A 22,241-nucleotide genomic window follows, 5' to 3' on the forward strand; every position below is an offset into this window, starting at 1 on the left:
AGCATTTACAATTTTTTTTTAAGATTAAAAAATATACACATGCCCATGCCGTTTTCTCAGCTCACGTAGGCTTGGAGATAATAAAGGGTGTGGATAATATTGTATAGGGCGAGGAAAACGCCCTTATTACTGATAATATGAACGCTGAAAACGTTCCATATTTAAATTGGGCTCCACTTGTATCAACTTACGTCGAGCGCACATTTAGTACATTCAAGGCTTTTCTTCGCGAAAATCGAACGAAAATGCTGCCAGAAAANCAGATTAAAGTTTTATGAGTTAGAAACTCGAAAGGATAAAATAGTCAAAGATTCAAAGTACAAATTTTTCATACATATAATGAAACTAGTTCATAGTTTTTCTCTTTTTACTTGTAATATAAACATTTCTAAAATAAATGTATTTTTTGATTGTTCTTCGTATTTTCTGTCTTTTTTTAGTGCCTTATTATGCTTTTTTTGCAATACCTAGTGCCTTTTCCTGCCTTTTTCGCTATTTTGTTTTGCCTTTTTTGCAATACCTAGTGCCTTTTCCTGCCTTTTTCGCTATTTTATTTTGCCTTTTTCGTTATTTTATTTTGCCTTTTTTATAGGTTTTTAGGTCCTAAAAATCCGTTCCCTGGTTATGACATAACTTCCATGAGATGTTTGCTTGTTAACAAAAACTCACCACCGCATGACCGCGACGTAGACGTTGCTTATCTCTCTTTCTATCAACAGCAAACTGGATATGTTTCTACGCACTTCTACGCTACGCTCGTATACATTCGGGGTAAAAACATAAACAGACGGCAGCGTTGTTCCGGATCAACTCGGGAATTAACTGCAGTTGATTCGGATTAAGTCCGAGTTTATCCGGATCAACGCTGCCATCTGTTTAAGCTTTAACCGCGCTCTAAGGAGGATGTACAATGCTTTTGGGTATGCAGTTTTATAGCCCATTTAATTATAGTAAAATAAAGTGCAAGTTGGAAGTGGCAACAAACTACCGTTGATTTTTGGCAATTTATTTTGCTGACGCTTTTTTGTAAACGCTAGGCGGTAGAAAACGCTCCGCTCAACGCTTCTATTTAGCTAAGGCTGTTATTTGGAGTTTATCACAGCCTATAACTATGCCATGTATTGTTACTATCGGAATTTTAAGCTAAAGAAAAACACATACATATGTGTATACAAATCCCTCATTTACTAAAGGTCTGACATAACTCAAAAAATGACAATTTTGAGCAAACTATGCAGAATTACTCGTTGTGTGTAAATAACGTGCTGAAATCTCATGTAGTGTCCGCGTAAAAAAACAATATGCATCTTTTCTTTACATTTTGGGAGCAAGTCGAAAACTTTGAACACGTCAGCTGAAAAATCTCGTTTTGTTGTGACAGTATTTTCAAATATAGCTCCATTGGCTCGATAATGCCATACGAATGGATGCAAATGCCTCCATCCTGAGCAGAGGAGGAGGCGCAGAAGAGATGCAACTGACGTTCTGTTTTTGGACTTGGACCAAAACGATACGCATTTAGTACAAACTCTTTGTTTTATTTTCGTATAACAAACCTGTTTTTTTATTTCTTCGGGTTCACTAAGGAAACTTCCCTTACATATTCTACTTAAAGTTAAATACAAATACCTCATTAAACAAAATGTCTTTCAAAGGGGTTGCTATACATCGGTCCGTCCATGTCCAGTCGATGGCTTAGATCCATCTGATCTTTTAAGAGACTGAAATCCGCATCTGACATAAACGACTTGTAGTCCACTGGCGTCCAGCCACCTAATGAAATCTCCGGTTGTAGAAAGTCTCGATTTGCAGACGATTGGGAAAAGTCAGTGTCCAGAATACCATCCGCAATGGCGGCATTGAAAGCGCTCATATCGACCAAAGGTGCAGTGGATAAAGTGCTGCTGCTGCTGTTAATATCGAATTCATCGGCGCGCCGCATTGCCGTCGGATGTGCAGCAAACGGAAGAAGGGGCACAAATGGTGGCGTCAAATCCATTTTTCTTAGTGTACTTCTTCGCGCCGGCGCTGTAAGATAAGAGCGCCAACGTGGATAGTTCGAGGCTAAGTAGTATGTAGGTGGCAAAGTATCCGCAAAGTGAGTAGGCCAACTGGTGGGCAGCGGATGGTAGTAGTTCATTTTCGCATTTCGTTTGTGTGCAGCGGTTAGATGCTTTGGCATTGGTTTGCGTTTTGGCGGTACTAATGACAAAAAATACATACATAATGAACACATATGAAAACAAAGAAATACATATTTTCATTTATTCTTATTCATTCACCTGTACGAAAAGTGGCCGAAATTTTAGGTGAATTACTTCTCTTCTTGTGATGTGAACGCCACTTTTTGGCTTCCGACTCTGCGCAAAAGTAAAGCAACACCAGCATCAGCAGTAGAATGAGTGAGCTTCGCCTGAAGTTCATCGTATCGTTCTTATCAAATTTGCGGCAGAAATTTCTTATCACTTTTAAGATTCACATGCAAAAATTTCGAAATGTTTACAGTTTTTCGAGTCCTTGCTATTTGGTTTAAACCACTTCGTTCTGCGATTAAGTATGCGCCTAAATACTTTTGCTGCAATTCACGTGCGCTCCATAGCTCCGGCCAAGCGCGTTTAATTTTATGACCAATTTTAGCGTGACTTTACACCTGCTACGCAGCGCTAACGGTTTATGCATTATATGAAATGTCAAGTAGTAAATCGAATTGATATTCCAAACGAATGACAAATTAATTGGCATCGTGGTCGTTAACTCTTTGCCAGAAGTCGTGGTATGTGGTTGAACTATGGCGCTCATCGCAGATATCGAACTTTCTTTTTTACTTTTTTTTGTTATAGTACCTTTATGCAAGCAACAGAAAACAAAAAAAAAAAAACTATCAATACGGGAGTTGGCTAAAGTTTAAATATGATCTTATATAACAGAAAAAAAGATTCGACAATAGTCTTCCAATGATAAGGAACCTTATGCCGAAAGTTTTCCGAAACATGTATGTAGGTTGATCGTCCACTCAGATGTTTTAAAACTCACCTTTGTCATTTACCATGTCGAGGCAAGTGCATTCGACACTCTTATTATTATAGTAAAGAAACTGAAAATGAAGATTGTGTAAAGTTTATTTTATTTTACGGGTTAGTCACGTTGACTGTCACTCTGTATGGGGAATTTAGAGAGTCACACTTCAGGCAGAAGGGCCATTGTGATATCACTAGTGTGACCTGTAAAGCATCCACTTATTTTTCCGTAAACTCTTTACTTCGTTCCTGCAACTATGGTAGAAGTCATTAGAGGGAAGACCCTTACGTTCTTCGTGTATTCCTATTGAACAGTATGCATAGGCAAGACCGACCTCCAAGGTAATGACGTGACGAGCACGATCTTTATTCATATACAATGTATATTATACATATTTACATATAAACATTCCGAATTCCGCCAAAATGAATTTTCCCCTAGATTGTCTTAATAGTGGCCTGCTATTGACACACGGTGTTAAACTTACAGGCTCATTTCTGGAAGAAAAGGGCTTTTGTAAAAATTTTGAATTCTTCATCAGATCGAGCTGTACTTAATGAGATAAAGCTCGTTCAAATCAAAAGATGTAGACGTCAGAGATGTTGATCCAAACTGCATAAATACATACTTATCTTTGTATATTTTAGGTAAATACATAAAATATTTCCTACTTAGTTTCAAGAATATTCAAACAAGAATCAAGAATAGACAAATAAAGGGAACACGAACAAGACACATTTATTCAATAGTTTATTGAATTACCCATAGTCTTTCGGTTTCTCAAAAATTAAATATAATACCTTTAAATAAGATCAGTTCAGTTCTGAGTTATTAGTTTTATGAAATATGTAAAATCTTTGTACTAGTAATATGCTGAATTCGAGTAAAGCGGGTTAAAATTATTCGGCAACGTATAGATCTCATCTGGGCGTCCATTAAAGAAGAATGGACGTTTCAGCAAAGTCATTTTGGAGTCCTGTTGAAGTGAATTTGACGAAGCTTGTGGCCCATGTGACGCATAGCTGTTGGCAACATTCGAGGCTGCCGGTCTGTTGACTCCAGCAAGAGCAAACGGAGATGGTAATTGTGCGGGGGGACGTATACCAAACAGATTCATATTGTTGAACTGCATAGAGTCGGGAATATCATTTGGGGTGCCACCGATCTGGTATATGCTTGTAGGTTTGCCATTCGCTACGAAGTTAAGCGGTATATTCCAAATCGGGCTGATCGCGGGCAGAGCAGGCAATGGCGTGTATGGTTGTATAGCTGGCACAGGTGACTGAGAGGGAGTAAAGCCCAAACCGGGTATGAACATATACGGCATTGGTGAAAAACGCATAAAATAGATCTGAGAGTTTCGCGGATTTGATCCGGCTAAGCCAGACATCGGCGTGGAGTCGAAGTGAGAAGATTGCGCTCTTTGGTCGCCTGCGGTGCGGGGTATGGACTCGTCGTTCTCATTGCCAGTTCCGGTATAGCCAGGGTAGAGTAAATCTGTAGGGCCGAAAAACATTGGTAATGGTATTAAAATTGGTTGAGGATAGCCATAGAATGGCAAAAGCCGCGGAGTCATCAATGGAGGTAGTGTATTGCCAAACGGGCCATAAGGATTGTAAGGTAAACTAGTTAGCATTGTTGGCATTTGCGAAAAATGATTATTCGGTGTCATATATGGATTCCAAGCCATGCCATTTCCAGCAGTCAAACGTGGTTCAATCTTCAAATCGTTCAAATATTGATATGGATCACTAATGTCTTCATCGACGCCAACGGCTTTCATCATATACTCAGAATTGGACGTATCGCTGTTGCTGCTTGTTATTGTTGGTAGATGTGATAGCGAAATCATGGGTTCCTGTTGGTCGTGTGGGCGCATGTGTGACCGAGTGCTGTCTTGAGGTATACTTTGATGAATTTCTGGAGTCGGTTGTTGTTGCTGATGCTGCTGCTGCGGTTGTTGTTGTTGCAAGTGTGTTTGTTGTTGCAAGTGGTTTTGTTGTTGCAAGTGTGATTGTTGTTGCAAGTGTGTTTGTTGTTGTATGTGCTGCTGTTGTGGCAGGTGTGACTGTTGTTGTTGCTGTGTGTGTTGTGGCGATGAGTTCTTATGCGTTGATGGTATACTACCGCCAGCGGCATTTGTTGAGCCAAGCAACAGCACCAGCACGGTAAACATGAGGTGAACTAGCCTGAGGGCATGCAAGACTCTTTGTAGATGGTATAGCATATCGACGGCAATTCGAGTACTGTAAAGAGATGGAATGAAATAAAGTAGTTAAACTTAGAAATTATATTGCTGAGAATGTTGCTTCGAAAATTGGCAAAACTGCATGGTGTTCAATTCTTTTTGAATATTGCGAGGTTGATCGCAGGGAATGTAAAACTTTATTTGCGGAACTTAGGGGGCGCTACACAGTGTTTCGACTATATGACGGCAGGTGGAAAAAATGCATGGTGACAGTTGATAAGAAAAACCAGTTGGGTTTAGAGAGGGAAAAGTAAAAGTCATACATACAAAATTTCAGATAATTTATTTACACCCCCTCTGCTCGAGCGGTACACTTCAAAAAAAAAAAAAAAAAATACTGGAATCGGCGCGACACCGGCTAATCACTTTAGTTGCCTTTGGCGCTGAACTCATTAAAGCAAGTGTTCCTCTTTCAACTGTAATCAATGCCTTTAGTGTCGTGAAGGTATTTACCATTTATTTGGTATTTTATTGACTTTCAAATGTAAATGTGTAAAAAAAAGTGTGAGTACCGGTTCGTCAGATTTTGAAGTTAGACGCATGTTTTATAGAATTTTATTCAGTTTTCGAATATATAATTGAATCATTTCGTGCGACTTTAAAACAACATATAATTTTCGATTCTATTAATTTTCGATTTTCAGCCTCTTTGTACGTGATTTCGCGAAAAGAATGTTTTGAACAATGAAAAATCACAGCAAACATTGGAAGAAAAGAGAATATTTACACCAATGTAACTTTTAAGTAAAACCTTTGTTTTCTGGGAGTGGAAAACAAGAAACAAAAATTAACCAAAATTCCATTACATTTAATTACTGGGCCCACATTTTTTGCGAGTTGTAGACGTTATAGTGATCCACTCTTCCCCATATTTTATATTTAGGGCTTTCTAATAAAAGAGAGAGTACAAACAAAATTTCATCGAAATCGAATGAAATATAATGTTTCCGCCCACGAGAGTGGAGGGCGTGGCGATTATTCCATCTTCACCAAATTTCATAACTTTCAATTCCTAAGTAAAATTAAAGCACATGTCAAGTTTCAGCGAAATTGGTGCAGGTTAACTATTATTTCCGCCTGCCGCCATATAGTCGAAACACTGTGTACCATTTCGAAAACAAAATGGGCCAACGTTTTACTTTTTTCTACAGAGTGGTTCGGCGAAAAATTCTATTATTATTCATTATTATATGTCTGTATATGTAAAACCTATTTCCCCTCCATCTGCAGCAGACTTTGTACAGTAAAAGTTGATGCCTAAAACGTTGGTAGAACATTTTGATCTTCGACTTCCATTTTTAAATATTCTAAAAAAAAAGCTTAATGCTAATATAGGTCTCCTAAAACAACAATTGTGGTTGATTTAATTTCACGTATAAAATTGAATGTTTGAAAATTTTATTTCTGCGAAAAAAAATGGAATTTAGATCCACTGTGAAAAATAAATTTGTAGTTAGGTATATAATAATAATAGAGAAGAGCTTAACTCATTTTCTTTTGAAATTCAGCTCTGCGCAAAAGTCGGTAGATTACTCGGTAAAGGCTTAATCGAACTTAAAATCAATTTTTTGTATTGAATAAAATCACAAGTGAGGAACTTATTTCTATATTAAGGTAACGATATACATACATAAATATACAGTATGGGTCATATCTATAGCACGCAATTTCCAAGTGATATTGTTTGTCACTTATGTTTATTTATTTATTTTTAATTAAAATACAGTTCATTCTCTACCCATATAAATCCAAGTTTAAAACTTTGTAGACCACAAAAAAGTGCAATGAACTTTAACTCAAGTTTAAAACTTTTTTCTCAGAAGTGTTAGAATTTTTTTCAGTATACAATTGCAAAAATTACCACCAACTACAGGTAAACATGCAGAACGTCTCGGAGCACCTTTTCGTAGATACTGAATTAGCTGTGAAAATTACGAGTAGGAGGATGATACAGCTTTTCATCTTCGCAGCAATAGTCGTCTAGGAGGAGACTATGCAAAATCTTGAGTAGTAATTTTTGGTGATATAAATCGAAGCCTTTCCGGTCAAATCCGACCCTAATGAATATAAAAATGTTTCCTCTTAATTACAGGGTTCATAGAGCCTAATAATACCAAAAAAAAAAACTAAAAATATTCAAAAGTTGTTTAAGGTAGCTATTAGCTCAAATATATTAGGGCTACCTCAATATATTGTACAAAAGTCCGCAAAGGAGTAAAAGCTCTCAAGAAAACTCAATAAATATTTCACTAAGTTTGACTGATTGAAAATGAACTTAAATATGTATGTACCAAATAATTGATTTACTGCAGATATGTTGGAATGAATATTTTATATCTTTTTAAGTATCTTTAGTAAAGATTTGCATTAAAAAATTTTAAATTTTCTCCATGAGAAGAGAATTTTATAAAGAAATTTTGAAAAATTTTAGATACAATTACAATATAAAATACAAATGACCCGTTTTAATAAACCTCCCCGGTTTTTCTGCTTTCAGTAGATCAAAAAATCAAAAACCTACTCTTTACTGCAACAACAGCGCACAAGCTCTTCAAAATCCACGGCAAAAACCACCCTAATTGCCTGTTCAACTGCAACCGCTGCGGACGTTTATACAATATATTGCACAAGACACTTACAACCTTTCAGTGTAGATGTACAACATATTGTACATTTTTTTTTTTAATATTTTTGACCGGTTTCGATTTTGAAATTTACATAAACTATTCGGGACATTCCAAAACTTCATAAAGTTTAAGTTGTTTTAAAAAAAAAATATTAATAAGATTTTTAGTAGCACGCTTCCAATGTTACAAAAAATTAAATATACAATATATTGTACAAATGCAGAGAAAGGGCTAAGATATGGAACAAGAAGTGAAATTTCCAGTCGTTGCATTACAACCAGCCTTCCACTTTAGGCGAAGGCACGACGCACAGTGGTTAAAAATTGGCATTTTGTGTTCACAATTCACTGGAGGCTTAATTTTTCACTCAATTCGACTATTTTTTTTTTTTTTTTCAATGAAACCTAATAAAATTTGCAAGAGGCCAGGTGAATCCGATTTTTGAATTTTTCGCTTGTATGTATTAAATTTTTAGTGCAAAGTGCAATTTTGAAGAAAATCTATTCAATCAATTGTAGAATTCTCCCAAAACAAAAAAAAATATGTATAAAAAAAGAATATAAAAAAAATTAAATGTATAGAAAAATGTTCCCCAAATTTTATTTTTTTGGTTTTTATAAAACTTTTTAGTATGCAGATTTATACATCATTCAATTTTATTATAACAAAGTACAAGTTGCAAGTGGCTAAGAGTTCGCGTTGAATTTTAATAATATAACAAACGCTTTTAGCGAAAAAAATTATTAAAAATCAACGTGACCTCTTGACACTTGCAAAGTGCACTTTGTTATACTGAAATTTAATGATCTATAAAACTGCATACCCAAAATTTTTCTAGAAACTTTATTTTTTTTTTTTAATTTTGGTGAAATTTTTTTATAACATTTAAAATTTTAATTGTGAATTTTTTTCCGTTCTTCAACAAAATTTTGAATTAGGGCGTTCTTGAAAAAGTTTAACCGAGCGATCTTCCACTCAGCCGTCGAATTGTAATATTTATACCAGCTTTAAATTTTCTAGTGTAACCAATACAGGGTGCTCAATGACGTCGAAATACGCTACTGGATCGTTTTGAGACTGACAAAAGCTTTTCATAAAAAGCACCAATTATGAAAAGCTACTGTTGCCATGCCAACTGAAGCTTGTAATATTTTTTTTTAGCTATTTTAAATTGGAAATGTTCTTAGGTTGCTTAATTGTTTGGTTAATACAGTTTGGTGCCAGCACCAAAGAAAGGGCCCCAAACCCCATCTCGGAAAAGTTTTTCCGCTTCTTGCTACTGTAGCCTTTTTCTACGTCGCTGTAAACCTGAAAGATCGTCCACATGCAGGATAATACACTAACAACATCCCGCTCAACCCATATATGTATATACATACATATGTATGTATGAATGTCTAATATAGTTGAATGAACCACACAATCAAATAAGCTCAACAAAAGGTGCAAAATGTATTCTAAAGATTCTTAAGAGATGCAATGTAACACACCAATTGCATAAGTATCCACATGTTGCATTTCCAATGTTGCGATTACACATTGCAGATTAAGCAATAGCGCTACGTGACGAATGAATATGCGGTAATATTCCGCAAAACTACGGTTCTGTGAGCTCATTTCCATTAGGCCGATACATACATATACCTATGTATATTGTATTATATATGCGTCTGCGAAACCAATTCGAAAATCAATGGCCTGACCGTGACTTAGCGGTCTGCATTAAGCTATACTATACATAAACCGAAGTCGGGCGATTAATTTGAACTTTATATTTGGCATATGTAGACTTGCCGTCTCGTGCTCGTGCAACATTTAGCACCTTGCTCATAGCCACCAATAACCATTTAGTGCATTATTGATGAGCAAGTGATTCTTAAGTTTATTGGAACAAAACTTGTGTTTATTGCAAACACCCCACCACACTCATCTTGTTTCTTTCTCTATTGCTTCTTTATTTTATTTTTTATTTTATTGCATTCTCCAAGTATTCGCAAAAACCTACATAGGTATGCGGTCATAATCGTTGTCTGCAATATTTACTTGTATCCACTCCTGTTTTTACGGTTTGTTGATTATTTTTAGCGCCAGCAATTCTTGAAATTGCCGTCATTATGTGACGCATGTTGTCAACCGATATACGCCAGTGGCGTTCTGCAGATAGTGCATATATATATATGGGGCGTTCCATACCAAAACGGACGGGGTTCATACTTCATGTGTTGGTTAAAACTTTTTAAGTTCATGCATAAACATAAATAATNGTATATATGGGGCGTTCCATACCAAAACGGACGGGGTTCACGCTTCATGTGTTGGTTAAAACTTTTTAAGTTCATGCATAAACATAAATAATAAATAAATATGAAATTTGAGCTGGATTAATACAATTTTAAAAACTTTAGAGCACAAAAACAAAAAGAAATCGATTTACTAGTTTTCAAATATCTCGAGAACGGGGCGAGGAAAAAATGTGTAAAAAATTACACATACACACATCAAAATTCTCTATGAAAACCCAGCCAGCAAGAAAACGTACATTTTACGAGGGATTCTCGATCGGCGAAAAGTTAGAAAAAGGCTCGTAAACTATAAAACAAAAATGTAAAAGAACGAGACTTGTAGTAATTTATCAGCACAAGAAATTATAAATTTTTCTGGAACCACAATATTTTATAACATATAATATTCGCATACGAATGTTTTTTCGATCCGTTTACGACTGTTCGTTGGCGATCGACAATTTCAAACGAAAAAGTACTCGAAAAAGAATCGTAGACGGCTATTATAAACGACTTTTTAGCCGGTTTTTCTCCGAGAAAATATCCAGTTACGAGCTCGTTTGCAATGATTTCGCTGGCTGGGAAGAAATAAATATTTTTTAAATTTTTTTCTTGAACATTTTTTCACATACACATTTTTTGATAAAAAAATTAGTTTTTAAAAATATGCCATCCCGAAAAAAATTTAATAAAATCGCAATGTTGGCTCTGAGTATTGCGCAATATTTAAGTATAGTATTATTGGGTGTACTCTACAATAATTTGAGTTATGAATTTTTTATACCGAAATTGAGTAAAATGAGTACATTAAAAACTTAAATTTTGTTTATATTTTTATAGAAGTATAAAGCGATTGCAAAACTGGCGCTAATTCTTTTAATTTTGTTTTAAAACGTTTTTGCGCATTTTCTTCCATAAGAAAAAATTGCAAAAAGCCGTCAGCATAAAAAATCAACGCAATTTTGCAGTAGCTTAAAACTAGCACTTTATTGTACTAAAATTTAATGGGCTACAAAACTGCATACTAAAAAAATATAAAAAAAATTTAAATTTGTAATGTACACATTTTACTCAACTTCGGTGTAAAAAGAAATTCATAACTCAAATTATTATAGAGTGTACCCCATAATACTATATTAAAATATTGCGCAATACTTAGAGCTACCATAGTATTTTTTTAATTTTTTTTTGAGATGGAATATTTTCAAAAACTAAGTTTTTTATCAAACATTTTGTATGTGAAAAACTTAAAAAAAAAAAAATTTTTTTAAATATTTCTTTTCATAGAAAGTTTTAATGTGTGTATGTGTGTTTTTTTCAAATTTTTTTCTCGCCCCGTTCACGAGATATTAGGAAAACTATTAAATCGATTTGTTTTTGTTTTTATGCTGTAAACTTTTTAAAAATTTATTAACCAAGCTCAAGTTTCATATTTATTTAATATGTAAGTTTATGCATCAACCCTAAAAATTTTAAACAAATCAAATACATGAAGTGTGAACCCCGTCCGTTTTGGTATGGAACGCCCCATATTCACATGCATGCATACAAAAGTACATACATTAGGGGTGGCCTGCAAGAAGGAACAGATTCCAGATTTTTAATAGTTAAATATAGTTAAATAAATAGTCCGAACTGATCTAAAAGCATAGACAGATGGCAGCCTTAATCCGGATCCACTCGTTAATATGGAATTACATCGGGAATGAACTGCCGTTGATACTTATAAATTCCTAGAGTTAATCCTCAAACCAGTTCGAGAAATTGCCAAGCATTTTTTACTTTTATTTCCATTTTTTTATTATATTTGATTTACATATTTAATTTTACTTTATTTTATTTTGTTTTGTTTTATTTTATTTTAAATTATCTATTATATTTTAGTTAAGTTAGAATTTTTAGAGTCTAATTTTATTAAAACATCCGCAGCAACTAGCTAGCAGCAACATTAAAAATAATTAACTAATATTTCGATTAATTTAAAAAATAAAATGAACCTGGTCGGGGGATTGGAACCATCGCCCTTGTCGCTCGCAATTTTGATAGAATTAACTGCGCAGTTAATCCGGATCAACGTTGCCTGCCGTCTATCGAAGCTGCAAGTTCTTATTATGCTTTGTTGGAGTCCATTTTTTCTATTTGCTGCCGGCACTCGTTCTGAAATAGTGCAAGCTTATGCAGAGGGGGCAATTAGCCACAGCCAAGGACAACGCAGTGTTAAATATACCAGTGACATGCATGGAAAATGTATTAATTTGGAATCTGGCCGTACCACCTGAATGTAATTGATAGTTTCTTAAGTGTTCCTATTTCTTGCAGGATACCCACAGGATCGAAACTATAACTAGAAGTTTTAAACAAATGTACGTACTACTTTTTCGAAGATACCCGAAACAAATAAAATTCGAAATTTGCGTGATATTTTTTGAGCAGAAAATATGCGTTAATTTTGGATTCCAAATTCTGAGTGTTTCATCTTACGAAATCGTTTCAGAACTTTTCTGGATTTTTTAGGGGCTTTTGAGAATACTTTGTGTTTAATTTCCCGCAATAGTTCGGTACTTTTAGGGATTTTCGGGATTTTTTCGAGACCTTTTTGGTATTTTTCAGGAACTTTTCGTTCCTTAACTTAGGTCTTTATAAATGCCTAGAAAATGGGAAGCAGAAATTAGCGGTTATTTTCAGTCTAAAAAAATATCAGTCGAATTTTGAAGTTTATGATTGTCATAAAGCTTACAGTGAGTTTTTATGCACGCGCGTGAAGCGCCATCTTCTTAAAAGCTTAACAATTTCTGACGGAAATTAGTTCCAAAAAGCATCATATCATTTAAAATTTTGCACATAACCGTACATATCTGTGTTCATATAGAATAGTAGCTAATGTCGAAAGGTTGGCTTTAGTATAATGCGGCATTTGCAGCATACGATTGCTAATGACTCACTGGCGCCGAGCTGTCGAAGAACTTTGGCAAATAAACGAGCAAGAAATAGTTCCGATACTAACAAGCCAATATTCTTATTGAGTCTCATCAGAAAATTCCTTGTTGTTTAAAGAATAAAGGGAATGCCGCATTATACTCAAGCCAGCTTCCTGACATAAGCTACTATTCCATACGAACACAGAAAAAATCCAGCATACATATTTCTTAAACGTTTTATAATTTATTGAAAAATTCACTTGAATACTAACATCCCTAATACGCGTATACATACACAAGTTGACAATAATTTGCTTGCATGCAACGCCTTCGTTGTTGAGTATCTATTGCAGAGTTATGAATGCGTGGTATGTGTACATATGCATTAAGACTTGCCCACGTGTAAGCATTAACTGGTGTAAGTGTAAAGAAAAAGTGAAAACTGTTTTATGCAACTTAAAACATCTGCAATTATAAAGCGTTAACTATAGCTACGGTGACCAACCGTTCTTTATTTTAAAGGACTGTCCTTTATATTAACCCCTGCCCTTTATTTTATTTTTTTTAATAAAGGACGCCCTTTGTTCTTTATATCTTAAACTGTTTTTCAAAAATAAAAATGTGCCTTATAGAATCGAATGAAAATCTTTACCAGTGTTTTTCGCATCCCACTTAAGGATTCTTATTTAATCGGTAATCTTTGTACAGGCTAAAAATCGCGTATGATTGCTAATACTGGGGATATGTATGGGGGAAATACATATGTATATAGTAGCAATTATAACAAGCGCTCCTTCCCTAAAAACTTGCAATGCGGCATGCGTTTTGGCAGCAAAGGATGGCGAAGTCATTGATAAGGATTTTGTTTGATTTTTCAGAATCGGTTTAACCTGTAACCATACAGCGCCTTTCAAGAAGAAAGGTTCTTTAATTAAATAATATAACTGACAGGTAAATTCCGATATCACTTTTGAAAAAAATGTCCTTTATAAACCGCTTATTAATATGGTCACCGTAACTATAGCCTTACTAACAAGTTAACATAAGTACCTAAGTAAGCAATATTTGCCCTGTTGTGAAAGCTCCTAGTTTCCAACTAGAATGCTACTACCAAGTCATTGTCAGGCTGCCTGCCTATCACCACCAACCAGTAGAAATAATAGTAGCGTCACTCCAGTTGGTGGGGCAGTCTGCGTAGGCATCGTCAATTAAAGAAAAAATTAAGTACTAATACAATAGTCACAATGGCCGACAAATTAGAGACTGGGGTGAAATACTAGGCATCCGTGGTTCAAAACTTCGGGCAGAGAGTCAATTTTTTTAGTTTAATTTTATCTAATGGGATATGTTCTTTTAATTTCATAGCCTTACTTCTTGATGGATATTTTTTTAATTTACATAAATATTTGTGCTTTTGAATTTAAAACAGGGACCGAGAAAAAAAGGTGTGATCGAAACTAAATGCCGTTCTCGTAGTTTTGTTCTCAAGGACATTTCAAAACCAAAACCAAAATTAGAAGAAAACTGTCAGGAACGTTCTCAATGGGAATTATATAAGAACAAAACCCTATGGAATATTTCCAAAGAGACCAAAATGGGAACAAAAGTATTCGGAGCTTTTTGAAAAAGAACTAAACGGGAACAAAATTATAAGAAACCTTCTCTCGAAGAACAATTTGGGAACTAAAGCCTTAGGAATTTTCTGACAGAAAACTAAATGGAAACAAATCTTTTCTGAACCATTGGCGTAGAATGGAAACGAGAACAAAATTTTTCACATAGCGTTCATTAGTTTAAAATGTTTGAATATCAAAATTAATCACAAAAGAACTGAAAGTTAATTATGCATTTTAAGTCAACGAAAGACTTAGGAACGAACTTTTCTTACGCAAAAAATTAACTAACTAGCATTCCCTGTGCTTTAAAAGTATTTTTATGTTGTTGCTCCCTCCCGAAATTCTTAGTGTACAACTCCACAACAAGCTTTTCAGGCTTTCAGCTAGCTACACAATTCAGCTATTGCTGAAAGCCTGAAAAGTATGGAACGCCCGAAGAGCTTGTTATGGAGTTGCATTCTAAGGCACGGTGCACATTAGAGCAATACGATATGCGATGCGATATGAAAGCGACATCGACATGCGCGCAGTGCACACTAGGCCGATTCGATTTGCGATGCGGCACGCGATACCATGTGCGGTGTGATAGAAAACCGTGTCGCACGGCCGATACGCATGCGATACTATGTATGTCGCACGACCGCTAAGCATGCAAAATTATGTCGCAGCAGTATCGCTGTCATGCAAGTGTGTACAGTTCGCATCGTTTCCTACCAATTTACATGTACTCAACAACTATCGTATCGCTCTAATGTGCACCGTGCCTTATGACCTCATTCATGAAAAATAAAATACATACATACATTTAAGGAGCTTTTTGAAGTGAGCTTTTCAAACAAATTTTCGATTTGCGAAGCATTCTTTATGTTTTAGAAAGTAAGTCAAGTATCGGCTTTCTCTTCGAAATTTGTTTTATAAGCATATAGGTTCGAGCTATATATTGCGCACTTTCTTCGAACGAGTACTAATTTAATATTTACCATACCAATTTAACTGAACGCAATTTTTAAAACGACAGTAAACTTTCCTAAGCCTCTTTAAATTGATACGCATACTACAATATTTAGTTTATGGCCTCAACTGAAATGTTCGAACAGTTGGCAACTCTCTAAATTTTATTTTTCTTTATTTTAAGTCCGCAATAAATCGGTGAAAACTGGATTTGATTCCATGTATTAGTTTTCGAGTGGCTAAAAAGGCCATCTTAACTTTGCTTCCTTCTGTCACAACGTACTCTGTCAACAGCTTACACTTATACAAAAAACAAATTCAGATCGAAATTGGATGCCACCCCAGAAATGCGCATACAGCTTTCAGACATTATTTCGAACTATTTTATACAATAATTAATAACAGTGAAACAATTTCATTCACAACATTAAAATTTAAAGTATGTATACTATTTCTAGTAAAAGTTTTTATTCATATTTGAATTTTAACGCCTTTGATTTTAAGTAATTTGATGTGGTGTTCCATAAAATGATAGGTGTTTAGTAAGCGTTCAATCAGCTTAAAAGTTGAAGAACCCCTGGTTTAGATAACATAAGGCCATTAGAGCAGAACCGGCGTAACCAATTTTTTTTTGTACTTACCTACTTAAAATAAGTAGTATCAAATGTGATAAATTATAAAATAAAGTTCCCCTAGTTGATCGCTTATTTCGCTGTAAAAGCTTGACGTAGTATTTATGGAAACTCTCATTAATTACAGCAATCTTCGCTCCGCTCGGCTCAGCACCATTTCCTGCATGTACATTAAATGTCATTATCTGATATCTTATCGATCACATGTATTTACATACATAGATACATATATGAAATCAAAAATTACTACTCTGCTACTCTTGTTATAAATATAAAATATATATCCAGTTGTGATTTTGAACTAGCCAAGGTATGAGTGTATATAACGTGGACGAGCTAGTGGCGCCAGCATGGATGAACGAGGAATTCTTTGGCGAAGTTTTGAGAAATTTGGAAACAGGGGATGGAATCAAGGTATTTGGTACACCTAAATGTACGTTGAGTGTCTGTTCAGATTTTACCAAACAAATTTAACTATAATTGACAGATAATTAAATTGGATATTAGTCCAGCTAGCATGAAGGGAGATCATTTTGCCAGTATAATGTTTCGTGCCAAGATTGAATATAAAACGACATCGCAGGCGCCCTCTTCGACAATATCACTGATTGTGAAAACACTGACAGATGGCGGCGAAAAATGTGAAATGTTGGAACAGTCGCGAATGTTTCAAACGGAAATCAATATGTATAAGAATACACTACCGAGAATTGCCGAGGTTTTGGCGGAACACGGCGATTCAATTGTGCTGGCACCAAAGTAAGGAATAAACACACATACATGAATGTACTTACTTACTTAGACTCAGCTGTGAAAAAAAGTTTGTAACCAAGCTATCTTCGAGCAACGGAAATATTAAAACTATTTCTTTTGATTTTTCTTGAGAACTGCAGTCAGCCCTAAGTTCGTTCAATTTTCTCTTTTTAATTGCATGAATACCGAACCGGTACAATGTAGTACACCACAATTCACATTAGGAATTTCTTAATTTAAATCCATTTCGTTTATTTTCACTTTAGAATGTTGTACAGCACCTTAGAACCACGTCAAATAATTATTTTAGAGGATCTTAGCGAAAATGGGTATACAGTGATGCGCAACCGTTTCCCCACAGACGATGAAATGAAGGCCATATATCGTAAATTGGCCAAAGTGCACGCAGTGAGTTATGCGATTGGTCAAAGTGAGGATCACGAAGTAGTTACACAACATCAGGAAGGATTGTTCAGTTCGGAGTTTATTTTAGAGTATGAATTATTCAAGACCGCTTTGCGTAACTTTATCGACTTGCTAACGACGCATGACGAGTTCAGTGAATATCTGCCGAAATTTCAAGTAATGGAAAAAGATATTTTACGCCGATGCCACAAGTTGTTTAATGTCTATAAAAACGGAATAAAAAATGAAGTTCTTGTGATCAATCATGGGGACTTTCATTTGAAGAACCTAATGTTTAGATTCGATGAAAAATCCCAAATGCAGGATTTTATGTTGGTAAATATTCCGAATTAAAAATTAAACCTGAACCATTCATTGTACTAATAATTAGGTATACTGCTTCACATTTTTAGTTGGACTTTCACCTTAGCGTCTATGCGCCACCCATTGTCGACTTAATTTACTCCAAATATGCGATGTGTAGTTCAGCGATGCGAGACAACTACGACGTTTATTTGCGATCGTATTTTGAACAATTCAATGAGACGTTGAAATTAATCGATTACAAGGGCGAATTGCTGAAATATTGTGATTTAAAAATAAGTGCTTTGCGATATAGACACTTCAGTGAGTAAATATATGTACATATATGTAAATGCAACAATCTTTATATTGACCTATATATTGAGCCCTAACCCCCAAAATTTTTTTTTAATAAGAAATGCATCATTGAACATTTCTGCATCAAAAATCAAATTTTGAATAAAGTTTCGCTTACATTTTTTTGGCGGTTAGGGCTCGATATGTATATAAATACACACATACATAGAAAAGGATATATAGGGGTCTAGCACATCATCGGCATCACTACAAAATGTCCTAAGATGCATCTTTTTGGAAAGGCGTTTTTTTTTAATATACCGTTAGTTGGTTTCAGATGCACGTAACATAACTCACAACTAAAAACGCCTCTTTTTAAACAAAAAAGGTTTATTGGCAACTCAGTCCTGAAAACAATGCCTATATTAATTTTAAAAGCTTTGTGCTGCTTTTGCTTGAAAATATCAAATTGAAGTTAATGATAATGACGATTAATTTAGCAATATAAATTTGATTACGCCACTGCTTTTTTAATTTTCTATTACAGCGGTTTTTATTATCACTTTACTACTGCCTATACTCTACTCTGTGTTGATTTTAAGTCCAGAGGAGTTGAAAGACAAGGACAGTTCTAAAGTTTTCAATGAACATAATGGAGCAACCAGCCTTTTTTACCGAAATCCCAAGCTGATAACTGAACTGCGAAAATTGTTGCCGATACATCTATGCGAAGGCTATTTGGACTAAATCATTGAAGGCGTTTTATTAGCTATGTATGTATTTCAAAGGCAGAGACCGAAAATATCTGGTCCACATCAAACAAATTGTAACTTTTACTATCATTAAGCAGTTCCTTTTTACGTTTAGTGATATGTATATACATATATCTCCGATAGAACGATTTATGTGAGAGATGTTAAGCTAAATGACTGTGAGAAATGTAATAGCGAGCGAAAATAAAAAATCAACCTTAGTCATAGAGCTGCAAAAGTGTCGATACTGGCCGTACTCGATATTTAAGAGAAAAAACTCGATACATCGATATATGTATATCGGTAAACTTTTTATTTTAAATGAAATACTGAAAAAACATCTGCTCATTAAACNGTCTCCGATAGAACGATTTATGTGAGAGATGTTAAGCTTAATGGCTGTGAGAAATGTAATAGCGAGCGAAAATAAAAAATCAACCTTAGTCATAGAGCTGCAAAAGTGTCGATACTGGCCGTACTCGATATTTCAGAGAAAAAATTCGATAAATCGATATATGTATATCGTTAAACTTTTTATTTTAAATGAAATACTGAAAAAACATCTGCTCATTAAACAAACGCATAGAATCTTTTACCAGCAGAAAATTTTATTTTATTTATATATAGGCATTTCCAACGGTCGCAAACCGCACGTCTGTACACTTTTAAAGTTCAAAAAACAAGGAAAACATACATTTTTATTTATTGTTTTTTTATGTTTCGATAGCATTTTGCTAGGTACACACATATATCTCTGGTGCATGATCTTTCAATATGTTAGCAATAAACATGCGGTCGCGAATGTACGAATAATGGAGCTGCAAATTGAAAAATGCAACAACCTGCGAAATGGAACAGAATATTCTAAAGCAACTAATTTTATATTAAAGTGGAATGAAGTAACTTTCGCCTAGCTAATTGTGCGTTGGAATATCTCTATTAGTTTTTATTTATAATCTTTCCACCATTTTTGAATACCTTTCATGCTTATTAACTGCTATTATAAATACCAGATATAGACCCAAATAAATGTTTGCCAAATGATAAGAACTTCGAGCTGAGTCGATTTAGCCAAGTTCATCTGTCTGTCTGTTTGAACGCAATTTAGTCCCTCAGTTTTCGTGATATTCGACTGAAATTTGGTAAGCGAATGTATTTTTAAAAATGTTGCCATTTATTTTTGCTTTATTTGCTTTTAACATATGCTCATTACTTTTTATTTAACTTTCTTTTATTTATTAGATTTTCTTGCTTTAAAAAGAAAAATATATGTATACGTTCTAAATTTAATTTAATAAAAAAAAAAACTTATTCTTAAAAGGTGAACAGCATAACACTAATACTTCCTCGTTCACAGTCAATTAGTCTTTCGAAAAACAGTAAAGTGCTTTCAAGATAGTTGCCGGAATAGACAATTGCCTTACGAAAGACTTTTGTTGCCAGAATAGTCGTGTAAATATCCACACTGTTCTTTACTGTAATTTGCAAAGATAGATACCTGACGTTCATTGTGAGCTCATCAAAAATTTGTATATTAACGATTAAGAAAATAAACATACATATCTTAACGAAAAAAACTTCCATTTACCAAACCAAAACATATTCATATACATAGTATGCAGTAAAAATATACGTATATATACATGCATAGTTATAAGTATTTATTGCAATGCACCAAAGCATAAAATGTTTAAACTGATTGATGTTCCTTTTTTGTTATAATGATTTGCTTTTATTTCCCATTTCTTTTGAATATTCTATGTATTTTTATNGACTTCCATTTATAATAAAATAACCAAAACATATTCATATACATAGTATGCAGTAAAAATATATGTATATATACATGCATAGTTATAAGTATTTATTGCAATGAGACGGTGCGCTCATGCACCAAAGCGTAGAATGTTTAAACTGATTGATGTTCCTTTTTTGTTATATATGATTTGCTTTTATTTCCCATTTCTTTTGAATATTCTATGTATTTTTATTTTCTCTGTATACTAGATGTGTAATCCTATATGTAATTCTATAGAGTTTTCATTTTGTTCTCTTTATAAATACATATTTACACTTTAATTAGTAAAAACCTTCAATGTTTATTAAAATTTTCACGCCGCTTTATTTATTTAATGCACTAATTTCCCTGGTTATGAAATTCACCTTCGAATATAAAAATTTAAGTTCCAACAGCTAATTTATTAAACACTAACGCACTGCGCACTCCAAGCCGCGAAATTAAAGTGACTTCACATTCGCGATGAGACAGTTCTTTATATAATCGCGCTGATGCGCATGCGCATAGTTGTCGAGCCGCAGAAGAAAAATAAAACAACTGGTAGAAAGATGTATAAATGTTGATACCACGAGAATTGTTGTTTGCACAAATAAACAGGCCAATCAATTNAGATGCGCATGCGCATAGTTGTCGAGCTGCAGAAGAAAAATAAAACAACTGGTAGAAAGATGTAAGTATAAAAGTTGATACCACGAGAATTGTTGTTTGCACAAATAAACAGGCCAATCAATTTCTCATTTACATGTGTTAAAGGCAGAAGCCGTGGTTGGTAGTGTAAACTGATGACAGCAGATCCACTGGTTAGTCTGATACAACAAACTGTTGTTAACTGTAAGGGCCTAAGCCAATTGATAGCAAAGTACTCTGTAGGTCAATTCTGGTTCTGTGTTGTCGTGAAGTGAAAAGTATTTTTACAAATTCACACCGAAATAAATGCGTTGTTAATGTATTTTTTTTTACTTCACAATAACGCAGGTTCAACCCCTGGATTGTACATTTTTGACAGCTATGGGGTGAATAAAAATTGGCGAGCGGTGCTGCTAGAAAATTTGACAGCAATCATCTCATTTATCTGATGGTTTTGACATGTTTTTTTTAATCTCATTTTATTGCAACGACGTCTAATGCATGGATTTTTGTTCCAAATAGATGAAATGAAATCGGCAATGGCAAGTATTTTTTTTTATTTTGCTGCATTTTAATTGTTCAACTTCTTACATACCAAATGTTAGGTTGATATGGCTGGCGCTGAGCCACACATAGACCGGTAGGTCCCGGCTGCGAAGGATGTTTTTAGATGAAATACCATATGAGTTNAATTGTTCAACTTCTTGCCTACCAAATGTTAGGTTGATATGGCTGGCGCTGAGCCACACATAGACCGGTNTTTTTATTTTGCTGCATTTTAATTGTTCAACTTCTTACATACCAAATGTTAGGTTGATATGGCTGGCGCTGAGCCACACATAGACCGGTAGGTCCCGGCTGCGAAGGATGTTTTTAGATGAAATACCATATGAGTTAACTGCCTTAATTGCTACCTGACTGTCTACGTTTAAGTTTACTTTTGAGTTGATTATCGTTACGTCGCAGGCTAGCACTGCTGCTATCCTCATACCAAAAACCTCTGCTAGAAATATG

The 22,241-nt window shown here is 34.6% G+C and overlaps 3 protein-coding genes across 6 annotated transcripts; 1 reads left to right on the forward strand and 2 right to left on the reverse strand.

The window, feature by feature from the left end:
• Positions 1 to 1,633: 1,633 nt before the first annotated feature.
• Positions 1,634 to 2,424, reverse strand: LOC108366563 (uncharacterized). The gene is made up of 2 exons (XM_017621000.1): positions 2,283 to 2,424; positions 1,634 to 2,202 (listed from the first exon to the last, which is right to left on the reverse strand). The coding sequence occupies exons 1-2, from the start codon at positions 2,422 to 2,424 to the stop codon at positions 1,634 to 1,636; spliced, it is 711 nt and encodes a 236-aa protein (XP_017476489.1).
• Positions 2,425 to 3,482: 1,058 nt separating this feature from the next.
• On the reverse strand, positions 3,483 to 21,106 carry LOC108366562 (uncharacterized). Its single transcript, XM_017620999.1, has 3 exons — positions 20,966 to 21,106; positions 5,115 to 5,264; positions 3,483 to 5,024 (listed from the first exon to the last, which is right to left on the reverse strand). The coding sequence occupies exons 2-3, from the start codon at positions 5,243 to 5,245 to the stop codon at positions 3,881 to 3,883; spliced, it is 1,275 nt and encodes a 424-aa protein (XP_017476488.1). The 5' UTR covers positions 5,246 to 5,264; positions 20,966 to 21,106; the 3' UTR covers positions 3,483 to 3,880.
• On the forward strand, positions 13,442 to 19,129 carry LOC108366561 (uncharacterized). 4 transcript variants are annotated; one of them, XM_017620998.1, is made up of 7 exons: positions 13,442 to 13,511; positions 16,420 to 16,706; positions 16,780 to 17,051; positions 17,312 to 17,786; positions 17,864 to 18,077; positions 18,598 to 18,823; positions 18,901 to 19,129. In XM_017620998.1, the coding sequence occupies exons 2-6, from the start codon at positions 16,605 to 16,607 to the stop codon at positions 18,795 to 18,797; spliced, it is 1,263 nt and encodes a 420-aa protein (XP_017476487.1). In that variant the 5' UTR covers positions 13,442 to 13,511; positions 16,420 to 16,604; the 3' UTR covers positions 18,798 to 18,823; positions 18,901 to 19,129. The 4 variants fall into 4 exon arrangements, with proteins under 4 accessions (XP_017476487.1, XP_017476486.1, XP_017476484.1 ...); XM_017620997.1 differs by having other exon boundaries at positions 18,918 to 19,129; XM_017620995.1 differs by having other exon boundaries at positions 18,598 to 19,129.
• Positions 21,107 to 22,241: the final 1,135 nt, after the last annotated feature.

Source organism: Rhagoletis zephyria, unplaced genomic scaffold (assembly GCF_001687245.7).
Source record: "Rhagoletis zephyria isolate East Lansing unplaced genomic scaffold, Rhagoletis_zephyria_1.1 Rzeph_scaffold_02318, whole genome shotgun sequence".
Lineage (NCBI taxonomy): Eukaryota > Metazoa > Arthropoda > Insecta > Diptera > Tephritidae > Rhagoletis > Rhagoletis zephyria.

Coding starts and splice junctions, on each gene's coding strand:
- LOC108366563 (XM_017621000.1), bottom strand. CDS start 2,424: ATGAACTTCAGGCGAAGCTCACTCATTCTACTGCTGATGCTGGTGTTG. Junction 2,203..2,282: donor TTCGGCCACTTTTCGTACAG/GTGAATGAATAA, acceptor TTTTGTCATTAG/TACCGCCAAAACGCAAACCA.
- LOC108366562 (XM_017620999.1), bottom strand. CDS start 5,245: ATGCTATACCATCTACAAAGAGTCTTGCATGCCCTCAGGCTAGTTCAC. Junction 5,025..5,114: donor TCAACGCATAAGAACTCATC/GCCACAACACAC, acceptor ACAATCACACTT/GCAACAACAAAACCACTTGC.
- LOC108366561 (XM_017620995.1), top strand. CDS start 16,605: ATGAGTGTATATAACGTGGACGAGCTAGTGGCGCCAGCATGGATGAAC. Junction 16,707..16,779: donor AAACAGGGGATGGAATCAAG/GTATTTGGTACA, acceptor TATAATTGACAG/ATAATTAAATTGGATATTAG. Junction 17,052..17,311: donor TCAATTGTGCTGGCACCAAA/GTAAGGAATAAA, acceptor TTTTCACTTTAG/AATGTTGTACAGCACCTTAG.